At 34.0% G+C, this 20,225-nt stretch overlaps 1 protein-coding gene across 2 annotated transcripts; it reads left to right on the plus strand.

The window, feature by feature from the left end:
* Positions 1–905: 905 nt before the first annotated feature.
* On the plus strand, positions 906–6,082 carry LOC131030855 (arogenate dehydratase/prephenate dehydratase 6, chloroplastic). 2 transcript variants are annotated; one of them, XM_057961789.2, is made up of 2 exons: positions 906–2,172; positions 5,355–6,082. In XM_057961789.2, the coding sequence occupies exons 1-2, from the start codon at positions 1,280–1,282 to the stop codon at positions 5,371–5,373; spliced, it is 912 nt and encodes a 303-aa protein (XP_057817772.1). In that variant the 5' UTR covers positions 906–1,279; the 3' UTR covers positions 5,374–6,082. The 2 variants fall into 2 exon arrangements, with proteins under 2 accessions (XP_057817772.1, XP_057817771.1); XM_057961788.2 differs by having other exon boundaries at positions 913–2,167.
* Positions 6,083–20,225: the final 14,143 nt, after the last annotated feature.

Consider the following 20,225-nt stretch of genomic DNA (forward strand, 5'->3'; position numbering starts at 1 on the left):
ATGTCCCTATCTTGTTCATTGTTGTTTGTTTGCTTTTTTGTTGTTGTTGATGGTTGGTTGTTGGTTCTAGTTTGTTCCTTTTTTGTTGGCATCATATTGATATAAAGAGCTTTGGGGCCTCTTCAAAACCTATTTTACCTTATCAAAAACCCTCTTTAAAATGTCAAAAATATTAAAAAATGTCTATCTCCATGAAAAGCCTTTGAAATTTTTCACCTAAACCCTCTCTAAAATATGAAAAATATTAAAAACTATCTTCCTCCATAAAAACCTTCGAATTTTTTATTCAGTCCCCTTTAAAATGCAAAATATTAAAAATTACCATCTTCACAAAATATCTTTGAATTTCTCGCTTTTAACATTTTTTCAATTTTTGCCTGGTATTATCAACTTCATGTGATTGAAAAAACTTGGCACATGGTTTTGATTACATTGCTCTCTTGTTTTATCCATTTTAATCATTGTTTGAAATCCCTAGTCCTTGTGTATCTAACTTGCTAATGTAATAAACAAACAAATTGAGGCTAAAAATTATAAATAATAATAATAATTTTGATGGCCCATAGTTTTATGCGCTGATGCTGGTCTGTTAGCAGCGAATAAGAGTGAGAATGACCAACCCTTATCATGCCTAACACGAGACACGAGTGACGGCTTAGCTAGCTCACATGTTTGCAACCAACTAACCCTCCTGTATCCAAACCCTAGACCCCACATTCTCCATTCATCCAAGCCACACGTTGCTTTGCCGCATTAGCAGCCCACCTTGAATAAAATTTCTTCGAGATGTTTGGTAGACTTGTGGAAAAACATGTCATGCTTGACACGATTCTTACATGATAGTTAGTAGATGAATACATTGTGCAAGCAATGAGGACCAGAAAGAAGGACAAGTAAAGGGAAGGAAGGAAGGGTAGAGCATAGAAAGAAAGAAAGAGCTGGGATGTTGTTGAATCTTGATTTGCAGTCCAAGATGGGGGCGTGGGGCCAATGCTCCACCACCACCAACACCACGATTACAACAGTTCCAAACAATCCTCTTAAAACATAAGTTGGAAGCCGTCCAAAGAAAAAGACAATTCCCCAACTCAAACGTGTTGACGTAGCCACCAATTCAATCGGGTATACAAGGAAACCAAACCCATTTCTATTCTCCCTTGGCCTGAGAAGAAAAAAAACCAAGAAAGGCTAAGAGAAGAGAGAGAGAGAGAGAGAGAGAGAGACGACTTAATTTCAGGAGATCTTGTGTGTTTTTTTGCTGCATTTGGGTGATTACAGAATGGTGGCCGGAGCCAGATGCATTGCTTTGAAGGTGGATACGTTGAGCCACCAACTTGGATCGTTGAGCAACAAAAATCGCTGTAATCTTGGTTCGTTTGTTAGATCGAGTAGGTTATCTGCCAGGGCGAAGCTCGAGCAGCAGCAACCCAATTGTAATGATAAGAAATTGCTGGAGTTTGAGCATTTGAGAGTTTGCCAATGGCAAAGCTCCTGCGCCATATTGAACAGTCACTTGGTGGGGGGGAACGAAGAAGTAGAGAAGAAATCTGAGGCCAATTCAACACCCGGGTCTGAAACTGGCCTGGTGACAACTACTACTTCTTCGATCTCTCTGCTTCCTCGGCCATTATCCATAGCCGATTTGGCGCCGGCACCAATGCATGGCTCTCAGCTCCGGGTGGCCTATCAAGGTGTGCCAGGGGCCTACAGTGAGGCCGCAGCCAGCAAGGCCTACCCGGACTGTGATGCTGTGCCCTGTGATCAGTTCGAGGCGGCCTTTCAGGCCGTCGAACTGTGGGTAGCAGATCGTGCAGTGCTGCCTGTAGAGAATTCTCTGGGAGGCAGCATACACCGCAATTATGATCTGCTACTCCGCCACAGGCTGCATATTGTGGGCGAAGTGCAGCTGCCAGTCCACCACTGCCTCCTTGCACTGGCTGGAACGCGCAAGGAGGACCTGCGGAGGGTCATCAGCCATCCGCAGGCACTGGCTCAGTGCGAGCACACCCTGACTAAATTGGGTCTCAAGGTGGCTCGCGAGGCCTTCGACGACACAGCTTTGGCAGCCCAGGTGGTGGCTGAGCAATACCTGCGCGACACCGCCGCCATCGCCAGTGCCCGGGCGGCTGATATCTATGGGCTCACCGTTCTCGCGGACGGCATTCAGGCACGGTATTTTTTACATTTTTATTGTTTACTTTTGGGTTTTTATCGTTTGCTCACGAATTTTCAAGAAATTCATACGGATTCTATCGTAAAAATCGAAAATTTATCTTGAAACAATGAATTTTTTGAACAATTGGGCTAAATTCGTGTTCTAACTACAGGCTTTTTTGGGTTATGATTTCTTCGCTTTTTTTTCGGGGGTAGGTGGAACGTAGTGTACAGTTGATTGATTTCTTAGGCGTAAAAACCCACCAACCATTCTGCAAGTATTGTTGGTCCTGAAGCTTGTCCTTTCCTTCAATGCTGTACAGCACCTTGAATGAAATGAAAGCAAAGGATTTTAATTTGTCTCTACGAAATCAAGCAATTCAAAGAATCAATAGTTGTATTCTTAGTTTCTTTTCATAATTGACTTCCATATTATGAATCCTGATAAAGAAACAAGTTTCAAGTTTCTTTGAATGATTGACCTTTTCAAAACCAAACCTTTCATCCTCAAATATCATGATGGGAAAAAGTTATTTGGATTGACTGGGCATTGGAAAGCGTATACCTAGTGCAGAGTATACTCTGTAAATTGCCCATTTCATTCTTTTCTTCTAAAAGAATTAGATAAAATTGGTCTGTAAGACACGACTTTTGATAGGTTTGTCAGCACCAACTACCCCGTTAAATTAGGATCCTTAAAAGAAATATTCAAGTTTTAATAGAGAATATTATATATATTATTTTATATAATAAGAAATATTGGGTGGTAGCTCTATTTTGGCGTTCAGCAAAGGAACTCAAATTACTTTGGACAATTTTAAGATTTATTTGAGTTTCTTTGAACAATTAGGTTTTATCTAATTGTCCCATGTTTTAAGTATTGAAGATTACAAATAAGGAGTTTTGTTTTTATGAAATTTGATGGGAGTTAATTTTTTTTATATATTTTGTATTTTAATTTTATTATAATATATAAGTTTTATAATAAAATATGATTATTTAAATATTTTATGATAAAGTATCACTTAATATATTTAAGAATGTTTTTGAGTGTATTTGAATGCTTTTTTTCATATTGTATGAGAATTCTTTTTTCTTTATTTTTGATGATATAGATTATGGTGACAAATGATGATATAAAATTTTTCAAACAATTATATTTGAAAATTAAGAAATTTTGTTTCATGTAATTATTAACAAGTATAGTGCATATATTTTAATGTTTAATATATCTTTTGAACTCATATGATTGTTTTAGCAATAATTTCTTCATTCTTACTTTTTATTGTTTGAAAAAATGTATTATTGAAATAGGCATTATATTTTAGTGTTGAAAATATCATTCAAATTGAAATTATTGTCGAAACAATAATGTATCATCCCTTACTTTCATAGATATGACAAAATGTACCTTCAAATAAACATTATGTTTTGCACCTTAGTACTTGATATATAACTCAAGTTGATAGTGATGTTGATGTTTAATTCTTTTTTAAATTCTTGAATAATAATGTCATTATAGATCTTTTATTCATCTTTAACATTGACCGTAGAAATTTAAATTCTTTGCATTGTTTTATAATGTTTGTAAAAATTTTGTGAGTTTGTAAAAATTTTGTGAGCAAAATTTCTTTTGATATCCTTTTTTTTTTAATATTATAAATTTAATCATAATAGTTTGTAAAAAATGTATTTGCATCTTCTCATCATAATCTCTCAACTATCAAGAGAAAGATAATAAAAATTAGAGTGTTATGGAAAATATTGATAGAAATAAAACTATACATAGTTTTCATCTAAAGATTATTTATTACAACTTAATATTATTGTTATTTAACCTCTTCAAAATTAATTAAGAGTATATTCCAAATAAAAATTCTCATCTCTTTAAAGTATATATAATTATGTATATTTTAGATTTATTGGAGTTGTTTTTATTTTTTTAATTGTACTTTGTCTTTTAGCTAAGTTATCATGATTAGAGGTTAAGTTGTCAAAGTCATTCAAGAATAAAACAATTCCAAACCTTTTTGAACTTTAAGCAAATGGCATGGTAAAATAATAGAACATCATCCTTCCTAATTAAGTTATAACCCACTAATGTTGACTCTTATCCAATCCTATCTTATTTAAATAGAAAACCTTATCTTCTTTACTATTTTTTTCTCGAGAAAAAAGAATGTAAGTAAATATTACTATTAAAGGTGTTTGAAAAGGTTTTCCCTCAAACACTAGTGGCAAAACTTTGTCGGTAGAGTTATATTTTTATTCTTTTACTTTGCTTTGTGATTAAGTTATAATGATTAGGACAACCTAGCTGTCCAAAGCATCCAATAAGAATGGAACACCTCTAAATTCTTTTGAACTTAAGTAAACAACATGATTAAAAATATAGCATAAACTATACCCACCATAGTATTATTTTCTATTTTTTTCTTAAGAAGGAGTACTAGAAGTAAAGATTACAATTAATGTTGTTTGAAATGGTTTTCCCCCACATGCTCATGGTAAAACCCTCTCATTGGAATTTTCTGTGTATCCTTTTACTTTACTTTTCAATTAAGTTGTCATGGTTAGGAGAACTTAGCTTGTCCAAAGCATCCTACAAGAGTAGAACACCTCCAAATTCTTTTGAACTTAAGTAAATGACACGATTAAAAAATATAACATCATTCTTACCAATTAAACTATACCCACCTCAGTCTTCTTTACTGTTTTTTTCTTAAGAAAAAGGACTAGAAGTAAAGATTACAATTAATGATGGTTGAAAAAAAGTTGGTCCAAATACTCATGGTAAAACTTAGGTATTGAAATTGTCTTTATACTCATTTACTTTACTTTTCAATTAAGTTATCATGATTGGAAGAACTTAACTTGTCTGAAACATCCCACAAGAATGAAACACCTCCAAATTCTGTTGAACTTAAATTAATGACATATTAAAAAATATATTTACTTATCCTATCCTATCCTATGTAATCTAAATAGAAAACCTTATATTCTTCACTGCTTTTTTTCCTCAAAACAGATTAGTACAAAAGATTACTTCCACCATACCTGCTGTAGACACAGATGTATTAGTTTAGTGCTTTTACAGCTGTGATTTATAAGGATATTTTATTCAATAAAAATAAAAAATAAAAAGTTTTCCCCCATATGACCGTGGTGCATATTGTTTTTGTCCTACTTATGACCTGCAGGATGACGCGAGCAATGTGACCCGGTTCGTGATGCTAGCCCGCGAGCCGGTCATCCCGCGGGTTGACCGGCCGTTCAAGACGAGCATAGTGTTCGCCCACGACGAGGGAACCGGTATCCTCTTCAAGGTGCTCTCCGCCTTCGCCTTCCGTGACATCAGCCTCACCAAGATCGAGAGCCGCCCGCAGCGGAACCGACCGCTAAGGGTTGTGGACGATTCCAACTCTGGAACCGCCAAATACTTCGAATATCTCTTCTACATTGACTTCGAGGCCTCAATGGCCGACCCGCGGGCTCAGAACGCGCTCGCAGAGTTGCAGGAGTTCACTAATTTCTTGAGAGTTCTGGGCAGTTACCCAATGGACATGAGTCCCCTCGTTAAAACCCCTTAAAAAAGTCTCCTTATACCACTTCTATTACTTACTACACTAGCTATTATTTATTGGTTTCTCTAAACAAAACTCATGTAGTTGTTTAACAATAACAGGACAATCTCAAATCAAATTTATTGCTGGGGAAGGGGGTATTTGTGTCTGAAAGTTATTATATAGAAGCTTTAAATGTTGTGGTTTTTATGAAAAGGAAAGGAAAAAAAATGTCTTACAGGTGATCAGGGATGCATAACAAGAGCATTTCCTGGTCTTTTATACGTGTCTGTAAAATTCGGCTTTGAAAGGATAAAAATCTAGCCTTTCGAATCAATGGATTGTTAAAAACACTTTTTATATTCTTTATCTGTCGATGTGTAATGAATGCTATTTTTTTTTAATTTAAATCTTCTTTTATATAGATGTTTAAGTCGTCGCCATTGATGGTTTGTCATCTTCTATTCGTAAGTGGGAATAATTTGGGAATGTTTAGTATAAAATTATGTCAACAAATATGCTAACAATTTGATCTTATATGTTATAATTAACTGATAGGTATAATTATAGTGGGAGTAAGAGATGGCTTTAATAGAATCAACGATAATTAATTTTTTTTACTTTTTAAGTGTAATTTTTATGTTAAATATTTATTAAACTTAATTTGTATGTATATATTTAAATAGAAATATAGTGAATTAGTGTAAAATTTTAAACATATCTATTCAAAAGATGTTATTTTAATAAATTTATATAATTTTTCTTCCCTTTTTACTATATCTAAAGGCATAACTATAATGACAATAAGAAATGAATTATAATGATTTGAGCATGTTAATAAAAATATCAAAATGTTAATACACACATTAAAAGCTAAAATTATAAACTAACTCATAAGTAAATGAAATAAGTATTAAAATAATTCTTAAATATGTAAAAACAACTCTTCAAATAAAAATTAAATAATCGTTTGAATAAAAATACAACAATGCAAATACAATAAAATAAAATAAATTTTAAATATTTCTAAATTTTTAAAATAAAATAATTCTAAAATAAATATAATAACTCAAATTATATTCTAGACATTTTTTAAATAGATGTATTTAAGATATATATGCTAGTTATAGTGTATCAAAACATATAATCAATTATGTTTATTTGTGAAAATATTAAATTTCTTTCATTTTGTCAAAATATAAAAAAATAATATTATCAAATAATTAAAATGTAATTTAAGTTTTTGAGTTTTAAATAAGTATATTTTAAACAAAAGTTATACACTAAATCAAAATAAGTATATTACTAAAATAACATATGATGTAGATAAAATAACTCTGTGTTTCATCTATTTACCTGTCTATTTATGTGTTTATATGTGTTTGTGTATTTAGTAATTTAATTAGATATTAAAATGTTATTCATAAGAAAAATATAAAATAGTTTTTTTTATGTAAAGTTAGAATAATTCTTTATATTCATTAAATTACATATGGATGATATATATTTTTGTTAGATTGACTTTTTTTTAGAGTTATTTTTGCAATATTTATTTTTAAAATGTCTATTTAAAAGATCATTCTCAAGATATTCATCTTGTATCTTTTAAATAAATATATTTGAAATATCTATATATTCAATATTTAATGATTAATATAATAATCATTTGTCATTTATTCATAAAAATAAATTATTATCAACAATTTACTAATAACATAACTTTACTAAAATATCTTTAAAAAAAGTATTTTATTCATGAAAACATTAAAATCAATTACATAATTTAATTATGTATCATAGATTACTCTTATTGTCTATATTTGAAATCTCTTTTTTAAATACTAAAAAAGTCAATATAATAATAACATAACAATCATAATATTAAAATCATTATTGACATAGGTTTAAATATGATATTATTCTTTCTACCAAAACTCAAATTCCATTGAAATGTTATGTTAAAAATGAAATACTCAATTTATATCATAAGTGATTACAAATTATGAAGAACAGCAGCCCAGACGTGCGTGCACAGGAAATAAAACAGTTGCAAGATAAAAATTTACAAGATAAAAATGTTATACTGTAAGAATTAAAGATTATTATTTCTTAAATAAAAATTATAAATTTTTAATCTATATTAATCAATTCGTATTTTTCTGAAACTTACAAATTATTTTATTATCTACGTTTAAGATCAAATTTCATGAATAAAACTAATTAATATTTCTTTAATTTATTTGTTGGTCGAACCAGTTTATATTCATGGATGCTTTTGGAAGATACAACATACGTTGAATAAAATATCACCAATAAGAATGGAATAATAACTCACAATCTGTGGGTTGGTGATAAGAGTCCAATACCAGATCAAAGTGAATGATTTCGCCTGCTAATTTATTCTGAATGACACAAGTCCAATCAAACACTAGTTTTATTAATAGAGATGATGGAAAGGCCACCAAACTATTTGGTACGTCTAATCTCACCAACACTTGACTTGACAGGAGCCAACAACCCCCCCCCCCATACAACAAACACGCCCACCTTCTCTTCTTTTCTCTTTTCCTCTCTTCTCTTGTCTGCCTTGTTGAATATGACGGCAAACCCCCCACCATTCTCATTCATACATACAAAACCAGAGCCTGCTTTTTAATGTGAGATGAAGGAACCTACCAACCAACATTGTTTGTTTTTATTATGATGAATCTTGTTCTATAGTCTTATTTAAATATCATTTGATTTGATGGTCAAACAAGCAATAGTAATCGGATATCAATCAATTTTTTTATTGATAACTATGCTATCGTCATTTAGCTTGTCAAGTTTGTTGAAAGTACATAAATTGTAAGAAGTTTAGAAACGAAAATTGTTGGACAATATTTTGATATGAATATTTTTTATCATTAAATATGTTGACAAGGCTAAAGAATTTTTATTCAATGATATGTGATTCTCGTTGTCACATGTTTGAAAACTAGGAAGCTTTTAACTTCTTACACATCATTTATTATTTGAAACATTCAAAGCTTAGAAAAACAATGTGCTCGTTGTTTACTTTTTGCATCAAAATAGTGAAATTTTTGAATGACAAATGAGGTCAACTGTAAAACATGCATTTCTTATTATGATTTAGTAGGGAAATAAATGAATAATATGCGGTTATTGTTGTCTCGTGCTTGAAAATTAGAAAGATTTCAACTCCTAGACACATCATTGATTATTTGAAACATCCAAAGCTTAGAAAAACAATGTGCTAGTTGTTTAGTTTTCACATAAAAATGGTGACATGTTTAGTTGTAATCTTTGAATGACATGTGAGCTCAACAATAAAACATGCACTTCCTTTCGTGACTTACTGGGGAAATAAATGAATAAGATGTGATTCCTATTGTCTCGTGCTTGAAAATTAGGAAGATTTTAACTCCTAAACACATCATTTATTAGTTGAAACATTTAAAGCTTAGAAAAACAATGTGCTAGTTGTTTACTTTTTGCATGAAAATGGTGACATGTTTAGTTGTATTTTTTTGAATGATGGATGAGCTCAATAGTAAACCATGCATTTCCTTTTGTGATTTAGTAGGGAAATAAATGAATAATATGTGATTCTCATTGTCTCATGTTTGAAAATTAGGAAGATTTTAACTCCTGAACACATCATTTATTATTTGAAACATTTAAAGCTTTGAAAAGCAGTACGCTAGTTGTTTACCTTTTGCATGAATATGGTGACATGTTTAGTTGTATGTTTTTGAATGATGGATGAGCTCAACAGTAAAACATGCATTTCCTTTTGTGATTTAGTAGGGAAATAAATGAATAATATGTGACTCTCATTGTCTCATATTTGAAAATCACGAATATTTTAACTCGTGAACACATCATTTATTATTTGAAACATCCAAAGCTTAGAAAAACAATGTGCTAGTTGTTTACTTTTTGCATAGAAATGGTAACATGTTTAGTTGTAATGTTTTGAATGATAGATGAGCTCAATAGTAAAACATGCATTTCCTATTGTGATTTAGTAGCGGAATAAATGAATAATATGTGATTCTTTTTGTCTCATGCTTGAAAACTAGGAAGATTTTGACTTCCTATGCATCATTTATTATTTGAAACATCTGAAGCTTAGAAAAACAATGTGCTAGTTGTTTAAATTTTGCATAAAATGGTGGCATTTTTAGTTGTATTGTTTGAATGACAAGTGAGCTCAACAGTAAAATATGCATTTCCTTTTGTGATTTAGTAGGGAAATAAATGAATAATATGTGATTCTCGTTGTCTCATGCTTGAAAATTAGGAATATTTTCTCTTGAACAAATCATTTATTATTTGAAACATCCAAAGCTTAAAAAAATAATGTGTTAGTCGTTTACTTTTGCATGAAAATGGCGACATGTTTAGTTGTAATTATTTGAATGATAGATGAGCTCAATAGTAAAACATGTGTTTTCTATTGTGATTTTGTAGGGGAATAAATGAATAGTAAAATGTTTTAATAATACCAATGAGACTAAGAGCCCAATAAAAGTGCTTCATGTCTACACACATACTAGACATAAGAGCTACTCAATTAGCCTTACGAAAATTTTAAACCCTTTTTTTATGTTTTATTATGGATCTTGATCAAAAGTTTGTTGTTTTGTCTAGCTTCACGTTCTCCAACAAAAGTAGTTAGGTTACCCATTCTCAATTTTTCCTCATACTTGATACAAAATACGCATGTTCTCATTTCTTACTCTTTCTTAAGTTTTGTCCACTTAGCAATCTCACAATTTAGATAATGCAAGCTATTCCTTAATTGAACCATCAATATTCTTGTCTTCCATTTGATTTTTGGTCATATGTAGGCCTTTTAGTAATAGTATCATGTGGGATGAATCAAATGATTTCTTTGATATAGTTTTCTTTCTTCTACTTAATTTTCTTTGCTTATATGGTTGTCTTGAATTTTTCTCTTCCATACTTTTTTATTTCCTCATTAATGTTTGGACACTCTTGCACATTAATATCCTATTTACTCATCCACTTGTTACATTTCATCCATGTATTCATCCTTCTACTTAGCTCTTCTTATGTCACCATCCTCAATCAAGAATAGTTCTTTACAATTTGTCTTTATAGATAACTTAATGTTTGAGCTATCACTAATTGTATCATCATTATCAAACAATGATGGTTCTCCAACTTTGTGTCTTTATAGATAACTTAATATCCAAGTCATTTATGAGTATTCTCTTTGGTGATGATTGATATTCACTAAACTTTACACCTTCCTTTATTCGAGAATATAAAGTCTTACAATTAAGACCAAAGACTTTGAATGTGACTTCTATTTCTTTCAAATAAATCAAATATAATAATGGCGTGCCTTCTTTTAAGAAAAATCTTGATGATGATTGAGGATCTTTAGATTTCACCCTTCCTAGGCTAGTTGAATCTATGATTGACCTTCCTCATCTTGACATCTCAACACCTAATAAGGATCACAATAGGATCGAATCTTTGACTCATGCCAATTTTGCAATTATTTATTCTTCAACATGTGATAATGCTTCTTATCTATACAAGGTTGGTAATGTAGCCTTTTCGCCTCTTTGTGAGTTGGAGATACATTATGGACCTAGATTCAAAATTATTTCTAAACAAGTTGATACAATGGAAATAGTTTAGGGTGCATGGAACGAGAAGTTAAGGCTCTTGAGAAACCTACATTTTACCTTTATAAAAGAGGTTTAGGTTTCTGGCCTTCTACATTCCCTCCTCCATTGTCTAAATCTTCTTCTTGTAAAGAAAATAAATTATTATTATTTTTAAGTAAAAATATTGTTTTGGCTCCTCAAAAACCACTTGATTACTCTTCCTCCTCCAGAACTAAAGAAATTTCATTAAAGCATAATAAAAAATTTATTTTTTCAGGGGTAAGTGCACCAAGATGGAGACCAAAAGGGGGTCTTAAGTTGCTACTTTAAAAAAAAACTGTAAAGTTTCAACTCCGACGAGAAATTGAAGATAGGTACACTCAAAATTTAAAGATGCAGCAAGAATAAGAGTTAAAGTGCTCTAAATCTACTTTCCAAACTACTGATTTATTTTGCAAATGGTGGATATTAAGGGTTTCAAAATGGGGCACCACATTTATTAGTCCTGTTTTTATCAGAAAAATATAAAATAGCACCAAATGTGGTGCCCCTAAAATGTTAACTTTTTTTAGAATTTTTAAAACCTCTTCGGTGAGAAACTAGCTAACACCTTGTAGTTTATGCTAATTTTTTCAGCTAATTTTTTATGAATATATGATTTTTTTACAAATTTTCGAAGTGGACATATCCTAAAAAAAGAAATTTGAGCATGCTCCTCAATAATTTTTTTGAAAACTAATTGAAAACTATTTTTTTCAAAACATGTAGAATGGAGTCTAATTTCTAAAAATGTAGTTTGTTTCAAAATTTGATGAACAAGTAAAAAAGTGTTCCCAAATAGCACATGTGTTGGTTTTTAACAAAAAACAGACATACCAACCAAAGAAAATAGAGATGAAAACCTTACCATAATCAAAATTTGAAAAGAACTATGTGTTTAGATAATTAAGAGAGAGCTTAATGTTATTCTAGTGTTTTTTTGTTTGCATTGAAATACATGCAAACTTGATGGAGAACATGAACGAAAATGAGAGAAAATTTAATATGTTTTCAAAAAACACATCTCAAGCTTGAAATGGTCGTCCAAGCCTTTGGGTTGGATGCCCAAGGCAAATCCAACCCAAAGTCTTGGTGTTTCCCAAAGCAACATATTTGGCACGCGCCAAATTTGGTGCTTGCCAAATTTTAAAAATGCATATTTTACATTTGGCGAGCGTCAAATATTGCATGCCAAATGTGGCACTAGCCAGATGGTTTACATTAAAACAAATTCTATTTTGGTCACAAGTTAGACCCAATTCCTAGAGAATAATATATACATGAAAAATAACATTTAAGTGTCTTATACTTTAAGTTATATTTCATGTATATATTGGTAGGATGTTTGAGAGTGGTTTCAAATCTCTAGTAGTTATAATAAAGATTCTACGTTTTAGAAGATCATATAAATTTTTAGACAGTCAAATTTTAGTAATCATCATGCTACTATCAGGATTCTCTCACTCTTTCTACCTTACTCTCTTTATCTCCCCAAAAATATAGACCTATCTTTCTCTTCTCTCTCTTATCTCTCTTACTTCTCTCGTCATCTCGCTGACCTCTCTCTCCCCTTTCTAGGTCTCTCCCACCTTCTCTTCCTCTTTACCTTACCTTCCCTCCTTACCCCCATCTCTATTCCTACCTCCCTCTCTCTTATTTTATCTCTCCCTCTCTTATTGTTTCTCTCCCCTCTCTCTCCATTCTCTCAATCACTACCTCTCTCTCCTACCCTTTCTCTCCCCATCTCTAGGTGTCTCCCTCCCTCACTATTTACCTCACCGCATTTCCCTTCCTATCTCATTACCCACCTTTCTCTCCCCCTCTATCCCTCTTACCCCTATATCTCCCCCTACGTCTCTCATCCCTCTCTCCCTAGGCTTTAGGTCTCTCACTTCTATATCTCTTCCCTCTCTAGTCATTTCTCTCTAGGTCTACACCTCTCTCCTTTCCTCCTTACCCATCTTTTCTCTCTATGAAATTCTCTCCCTCACCTCTCTTCCTCTCTCCTCTCTAGGCCTCTCAATCACTCTTTGTTAACCTCACCCTCCCTCTCTCCTTAGCCCACACATTTTCTTCTTTCTCTCATTTTCTCTCTCCCTCTCCTTCCTTGGTCATTGCCTCTCCCTCCCTTGTATAGAATTTAAGTAATAGAGTGTAATATATAGGGTTTAGGGTACAATATTGATGGTGTAAGGTTTAGGTTACATAGGGTTGAGGGTATTTTTTGTATTGATACTTCCTTATCTCTCTCTCCCTATCTCTCCCCTCTCTAGGTATCTCACTTCCTTTCTTCCTCTCTCCCTCTCTATCTCTCCCTCCCTCCTTACCCCCATATCTATCTCACTCCCCCACTCTCTTATTCTCTCTCCCTCTCTTCAATCTCTCTCACCTCTCTCTCCCTATCTTCTCTCTCTCACCTATCTCTTCCACATCTATGTCTCTCCCTCCCTCCCTCCTTCCCTCCCTCCCTCCTTCTTTAACTCACTTACCTATCTCTCCATCTCTCCCTATATCGTTACCCACCTCTCTCTCCCCCTCAATCTCTCTCACCTCTGTCTCTCCCCCTATTTCTCTCACCCATCTCTCCCTAGGCTCTAAGCCTCTAATCTATATCTCTCCCCTAGGTTTTGCACCACTCTCTCCCCAAGCTCTAGGTATCTCACCTCTATATCTCTCCCCTCTCTAGTTATTTTCCTCTATTTCCATGTCCCTCCTTTCCTTCTTACACTTCTTTCTATATTTGTGAACCTCTCTCTCTCTCTCTCTCTCTCTCTCTCTCTCTCTCTCTCTCTCTCAACCCCCAATCTTTGGCCTCTCCTTCTCTTTTCCTCAACTCCTACCTTCCATCCCCCCTCTCTCTCTCTATCTAGAGGTGAGAGATCTAGAGCCTAGGGAGAGAGGGATGAGAGACTTGGAGAGAGAGAGAGAGGGTTGAGAGAAATGGAGAGTTAGAAAGGTGGGTAATATACAAGGAGGGGTAGACATAGGGATGGGGAGAGAGAGAGGGAGAGGGAAGAGAGATGGAGGGAGGTAGGGATAGATCTATGTGGGTAAGGAGGAAAGGAAAGCTAGAGAATGAGAGAGGGTAGGAGAGACCTAGAGAGAGAGAGAGAGAGAGAGAGAGATTCATAAAGAGAGAAAGAGGGGTGAGGAGATGGGGTGAAATATGGAGAGGGAGGTAAAGAAAAAGAGAGGGGAGAGACATAGAGCTTAAGGAGAGAGGGATATGAGACCTAGGGGGAAGATACAAGTGAGAGAGATCGAGGGAAAGACAGAGGTGGGTAATGAGACAAGGAGGGAAAAGTAGATAGGTAAAGATAAAGGGAAGGAAATACCCAGGGATGGGGAGAGACAGAGGTGAGAGAAAAAATAAGAGGAGAGAGAAGAAGAGAGATAGGGGGAGGAAGGGCTAGAGATAGGGATAAGGAGGGAAGGTGAGGTACAAAGGAGTAGAAGGTGGGAGAGACCTAGGGAAATAAAGGTAGTGAAGGAGAGAGGAGGAGGTGTGCAAAGAGAGGAAACATGTTAGATCTTGGGGGAGAGAGGAGAGAGTAAGATAGAGAGAGGTGGAAATGGGACAAAGGAAGAGTGATGGACAAAAATCTATAGGTTTAGAGTTTGGGGGATATAAAGACAATGACATAGAGGGAGTGAGAGAATGTTGATAGGAGCATGCTAATTACTGAAATTTGACTAAGTCTAAAATTTTAAATGATCTTGTAAAACCTAGAATCTATATTATAAATCTTATAGATCTGAATCCATTCTCAAACATCCTACCAATATATATAGGAAATATAACTTAAAGTAGAATATGTGTTTTTTTCTTTCTTATACTTAAATGTTGTATTTTATGTAAATATTTTTGTTGGGAAAGAGAGTGAAAGAGAAAGACAATTTACCAATGATAAAAATTTAGCTCTCACTAAATGGAAATGTATTTTCAAATGTTCATTTCCATATGGTGAGCGCCAAAATTTTGGCAATCACCAAATAGGTTTGGTTTGACAAAAACTTAGGTTTGGCACATCAGACCTATCGACACATGCCAAATATGGTGAGCACCCTATTTGGTGGGCGTTAGATGGCTTTGTTTGGGCAAAAAAAAATTGGCAACTTTTTGATCCCCCATCTTGGTGCACTTAGCCTCAGTACATATCATCAAGTTCTTGGTCATTCCACTAGTGAATGTTGATGCTTGAGAGATAAGGTACAACAACTTCTTTATTCTAGTGATATCACTCTCTCATTGGTTGATATTGTTGGTTCCTAAATTAGCAGGTCACCAAACCCTAACCCTATAGGTTTTTCAAATCTAATACTTAGGTGTAGTGTTGGAAATGGCCAACGAACACCTGAATCAATTAAAAAAATTGAATTCATCTATACTTTGGGCTTTGTAGGACCTAGGAGGGTGATCCCTTTATCAATACCTTGCTTTATCTTTTGTACAATTTTGATAATGTTATGCAGATATTCTCCCTTATATAGATTCAAGAATCCTAGAGATATTTGACAATTTGGCAACAAATCTTGATATTCTACCTCTTTAATTTTGAGAGCATGTATGATTCAAACTAAATTTCCTACTATAATAAAACTGAAAGTAAAATGGTTGGTCATACTTTTTATGTGATTATTTATGATAAAGACTAAAAATCATAATCGGTGCCTATCTAAGGTTATAGACTCACTCAAGAAAGTAGATATCATAACACATCAAGAGGTTTTATGATCAATAGGCTTACCATAAATACCTTATACTAATACCCCTAAATTCAAATACAGATGTCTTCTTTCTAGATCCTAAACACTCCACCCAAACCCTTAGGGTTTCTTCCAAGATATTTTTAATCATTTAGAATACAAAGAAGCAAAAACCAAATCATACACAATGGAAAATACATATAGATGAAATAGAATGAAGCCTTTTTCATTGATATTTCAAAAGATTTGGAGTACAAAATTTGGTAGACAATTGAAAAGATTTGATATATTTTGATTGCATATTGCACGACTAAAAACTTTACATATTTTGATATTCAAATGTATAGGCTATCAACCTCTATAACAAAATCTAGAATTAGATATATAGAGAAAAAAAAAACCTAGACTTGATAAAAAAATTAGAACCCTTACCAAATGGCCTTTATTTCACTTTTATAAGAGTAGTGAGCAATAAGCTTCAAGCCATTTATAATTTTTTATTTCATAGATAACCACCTAAAGTCATAAAAAAACAAAAAAACCTATTTAAAGGCTACAAAAGGGACAAAAATATTTCTCACTTTTTGCTAATGGTAGTTGATGCAGGAGAATCCCCGGTTCATCGCAATCTTGCATCAACCAAAAAGATTTTCCTTTATGTTTTCTTTTTGTTTGCAGTTTCAGCTTTTAGTTATGTGTGTCTCAGTTTTGACTCACTGGATCCTGTGGAGTTGGATTCTACTTGAAGACTTGATCATCTTTCTTATTTCTAGACCGCATCGCATTTGGATCATTTTTCGGCAAGATACCACTATCGGTTTCCTTGATAGTTTTCTATTACCGGTTGACAGTTCCTTGTTACCGGTTGCCTGGACCTATTTTGGTGATTTACTAGAACCCCTTCTGAAGCTTGCAGAGCCTTGGGTGTTGACTCTGATGTTCCTTGGTGTGTGGCCGACCTTTTCCCGCGATCTAGACTTTATCCTTTGGATTTTTTGGAGGAATCGCTTGGCGAAGGCCGAGCTTGTTGGTTTTATGTCTTGTTATTTGGGTTTTGATCCCTTTTTGGGACGATCAGATCCTTTGGATCATGTATATAATTGTAATTGTGCATAAGAATGTAATAAATCGAAGAATCAAGTAGCAAGACTATGCATAGAAGATAGATCTTAAGATTCAAGGTCTCTGTTGTGACCTATTTTGTATGCTCTACCTGGCATGTGAGTCAGTTATGTTGTAACCCAATTGTTACCAGTTGGTTGTAATAAGTTTTCATGTTATAATACAATCGGTTCTGCATTGCCTCCATCATATGTTTGTGTTTTCATTGTGTTTACTCTTGTTGACTGGTCCGGATTGATCTCTTTGAGGTCCCTCCAAACCAGTGACTGATTCAAGTGGTATCAAAGCGATTTTTTATTCTAGAGGCTGTGTGTCCTAAAATTTTTGTTGTAGGGTGGCAAATTGTGGATCTGACCTACAGCTGCAGACGACCAGTGTGAACAATGGCGCAAAGAGGAGCTAGGATTGGTGGAGCACATGGGAATGCAAACCCTGTTGTGATGGAAATTTTGTGAGGTATAGCAACCCGGTTGGAAGCCGTGGAGATAGCCCAGAGAAGAGGTTGCCATATTGAATATGTAAATGAAGATGAAGGAGAAGAAGCCCCGACAGAACAAGTAAACCCACCGGCGGTTGATCCGGATGAGGAAAGGTTTTTGAGGGTTTTGAGTAGGGAGAATACTAAACCTCATTTTACCCCACCAGAATATGATGGGAAGTTAGAGTCAGATGAATTGATGGATTGGATCTCAAAGATGGAAAAATATTTTTATTTTAAAAACACTACAGAAGAAAGGAAGGTGAAATATGCCTGTACCGGGTTGAAAGGTCATGCATCTCTTTGGTGGGAGCATTTGCAAGTTGATAGAAAGCCAAGAGGTAAAGAGAAGATTAAGACGTAGGATCAGATGATTGCTAAGTTGAAATCAAAGTTTATGCTAGTTGATTATCAAGTGAATTTTTTCCAGAAGTTGCAAAATTTGAGACAGAAGGAATCTAGTGTGAAGGAGTACACCGAAGCATTTTACAAGTTGAATATCAGATCTGGACATGTTGATGATGAAATTGAACAAGTCACAAGATATTCAAATGGATTGCAGATGTCTATACAAGATGAACTTAGTTTGATAAAATTGGAGAGTGTTGAAGAGGCTTACCAGTATGCCCTAAAGGCAGAAGAGAAGCTAAACAAAAGACATGAGAAAAGGAAGAGAGGCAGAGGTGGAAGGTCTATCGGAGGAAGATTTCAAGGAGGAAGAGGATATACGTAGAGGAACCTATATAGATCAGAACAAGGACAAGGAAGTGAACAAAGAAGGTAATTCATACCGGAAGGATGATAGAAATTTCTACCGGAGGAGAGAACTGGATGGTTACTGAAATGAGAATTTTGGAAGACAAGATAAGAGAACATTTAGAGGAACTTGCTATAAGTGTGGAGGAGAAGGACATCATTCTTATGAGTGTAAGAAGAAAGAGAATATCGGAAGAGTAGAAGTGGTGGAAGAAAACCCCATCGGATCAGACAATAAACTGGAATATGGAGAACTGTTGATGATGAGGAGAGCTTTGTGTCATACCAGAGGAGATGAAGAGCCCTTGCAGAGGATGAATTTAATGAAGACCAGATGTAAAGTATCTAGTAAGTATTGTAAAGTTTTCATTGATAGTGGTAGTTCAGATAATCTTATTTCAGAAGAGATGATGAATAAGTTGAATTTGGAGAGATTGAAACACCATAAACCTTATCAGATAGCATGGATTCAGGATGAACATAATTTTTCAGTAAATGAACAATGTTTGGTGAAAATAAAAATTGGGAATTATCATGATGAAGTCTTGTGTGATATTATGCCTATCAATATTTGTCATCTTTTATTGGGTAGACTTTAGCAGTTTGATAGATAGGCAGTACATGATGGGAGGAAGAATACATACACTATTGTGGCCAATGGGATGAAGCAAACCTTGTTGCCTTTGGAGGAACCTTTGAAGAATGAAGTTTGTACGAATTCTATAATCTGTTTGGTAGATGGAAGGAAATTCCTGGATGGATTGAGACATGAGAATGTATGTTTTGCCTTAATTCCTAAGAAGACTGAGAAACTGGAACTGAAAGGAGAACAACTGGAAGAGATAAAAGATTTGTTGACGAAATATGAAGACTTCATTTTAGATAATGTACCTGAAGGATTGCCACCTATGAGAAGTATTAGTCATTGCATGGATTTGGTTCCTGGAGCTAGTTTGCCTAACAAAGATGCACACCAGATGACACCGGCAAAGAGTGAAGAACTGAATAGACAAGTGCAAGAGCTATTGAAGAAAGGTTTGATCAGGGAAACTCTAAGCCCTTGAGTACCAACAATATTAGAACCTAATAAGAATGGAGAGTGGAGAATGTGTACTGATTCCAAAGCAATAAACAAGATCATAGTGAAATACCAATTTCCTTTGCCTAGGACGGATGACATAATGGACTATTTGAGTGGGGCCAAATACTTTACAAAGATAGATTTGAAGAGTGGATATCATCAGATTAGGATCAAAGAAGGAGATGAGTGAAAGATAGAATTTAAGACAAATGAAGGACTGTATGAATAGTTGGTGATGCCTTTTGGGTTAACTAATGCACCGATTACTTTCACGAGGTCGATGAATGAGTTAAGACAAGTTTTGCAGAGGTTGAGCAAAGAAAAGCTGTTGATAAATATTAAGACGTGTACTTTCATGAAGGATGAGTTCGTCTATTTGGGATTTGTGATATCTAAGGATGGTTTGAAGATGGACCCTGAGAAAGTAAAAGAAATTGTTGAGTGGCCTACACCAAAAAGCATTGGAGAGGTAAGATCATTTCATGGATTGACTAGTTTTTACTGGAAGTTCATAAAAAAATTCAGTTCAGTTTGTAACCCTGTGACTGAGAGCATGAGGGGAGATCGGAAGGAATTCAAGTGGACCACTGGAGCAAACAAAAGTTTTGAACTATTGAAGCAGAAGTGACTGAGCAGCTTGTGTTAGCTTTACTGGATTTCAATAAAGTATTTCAAGT

The sequence above is a fragment of the Cryptomeria japonica genome, chromosome 4 (genome assembly GCF_030272615.1).
Source record: "Cryptomeria japonica chromosome 4, Sugi_1.0, whole genome shotgun sequence".
Lineage (NCBI taxonomy): Eukaryota > Viridiplantae > Streptophyta > Pinopsida > Cupressales > Cupressaceae > Cryptomeria > Cryptomeria japonica.

Coding starts and splice junctions, on each gene's coding strand:
- LOC131030855 (XM_057961788.2), top strand. CDS start 1,280: ATGGTGGCCGGAGCCAGATGCATTGCTTTGAAGGTGGATACGTTGAGC. Junction 2,168..5,354: donor TTCTCGCGGACGGCATTCAG/GCACGGTATTTT, acceptor TATGACCTGCAG/GATGACGCGAGCAATGTGAC.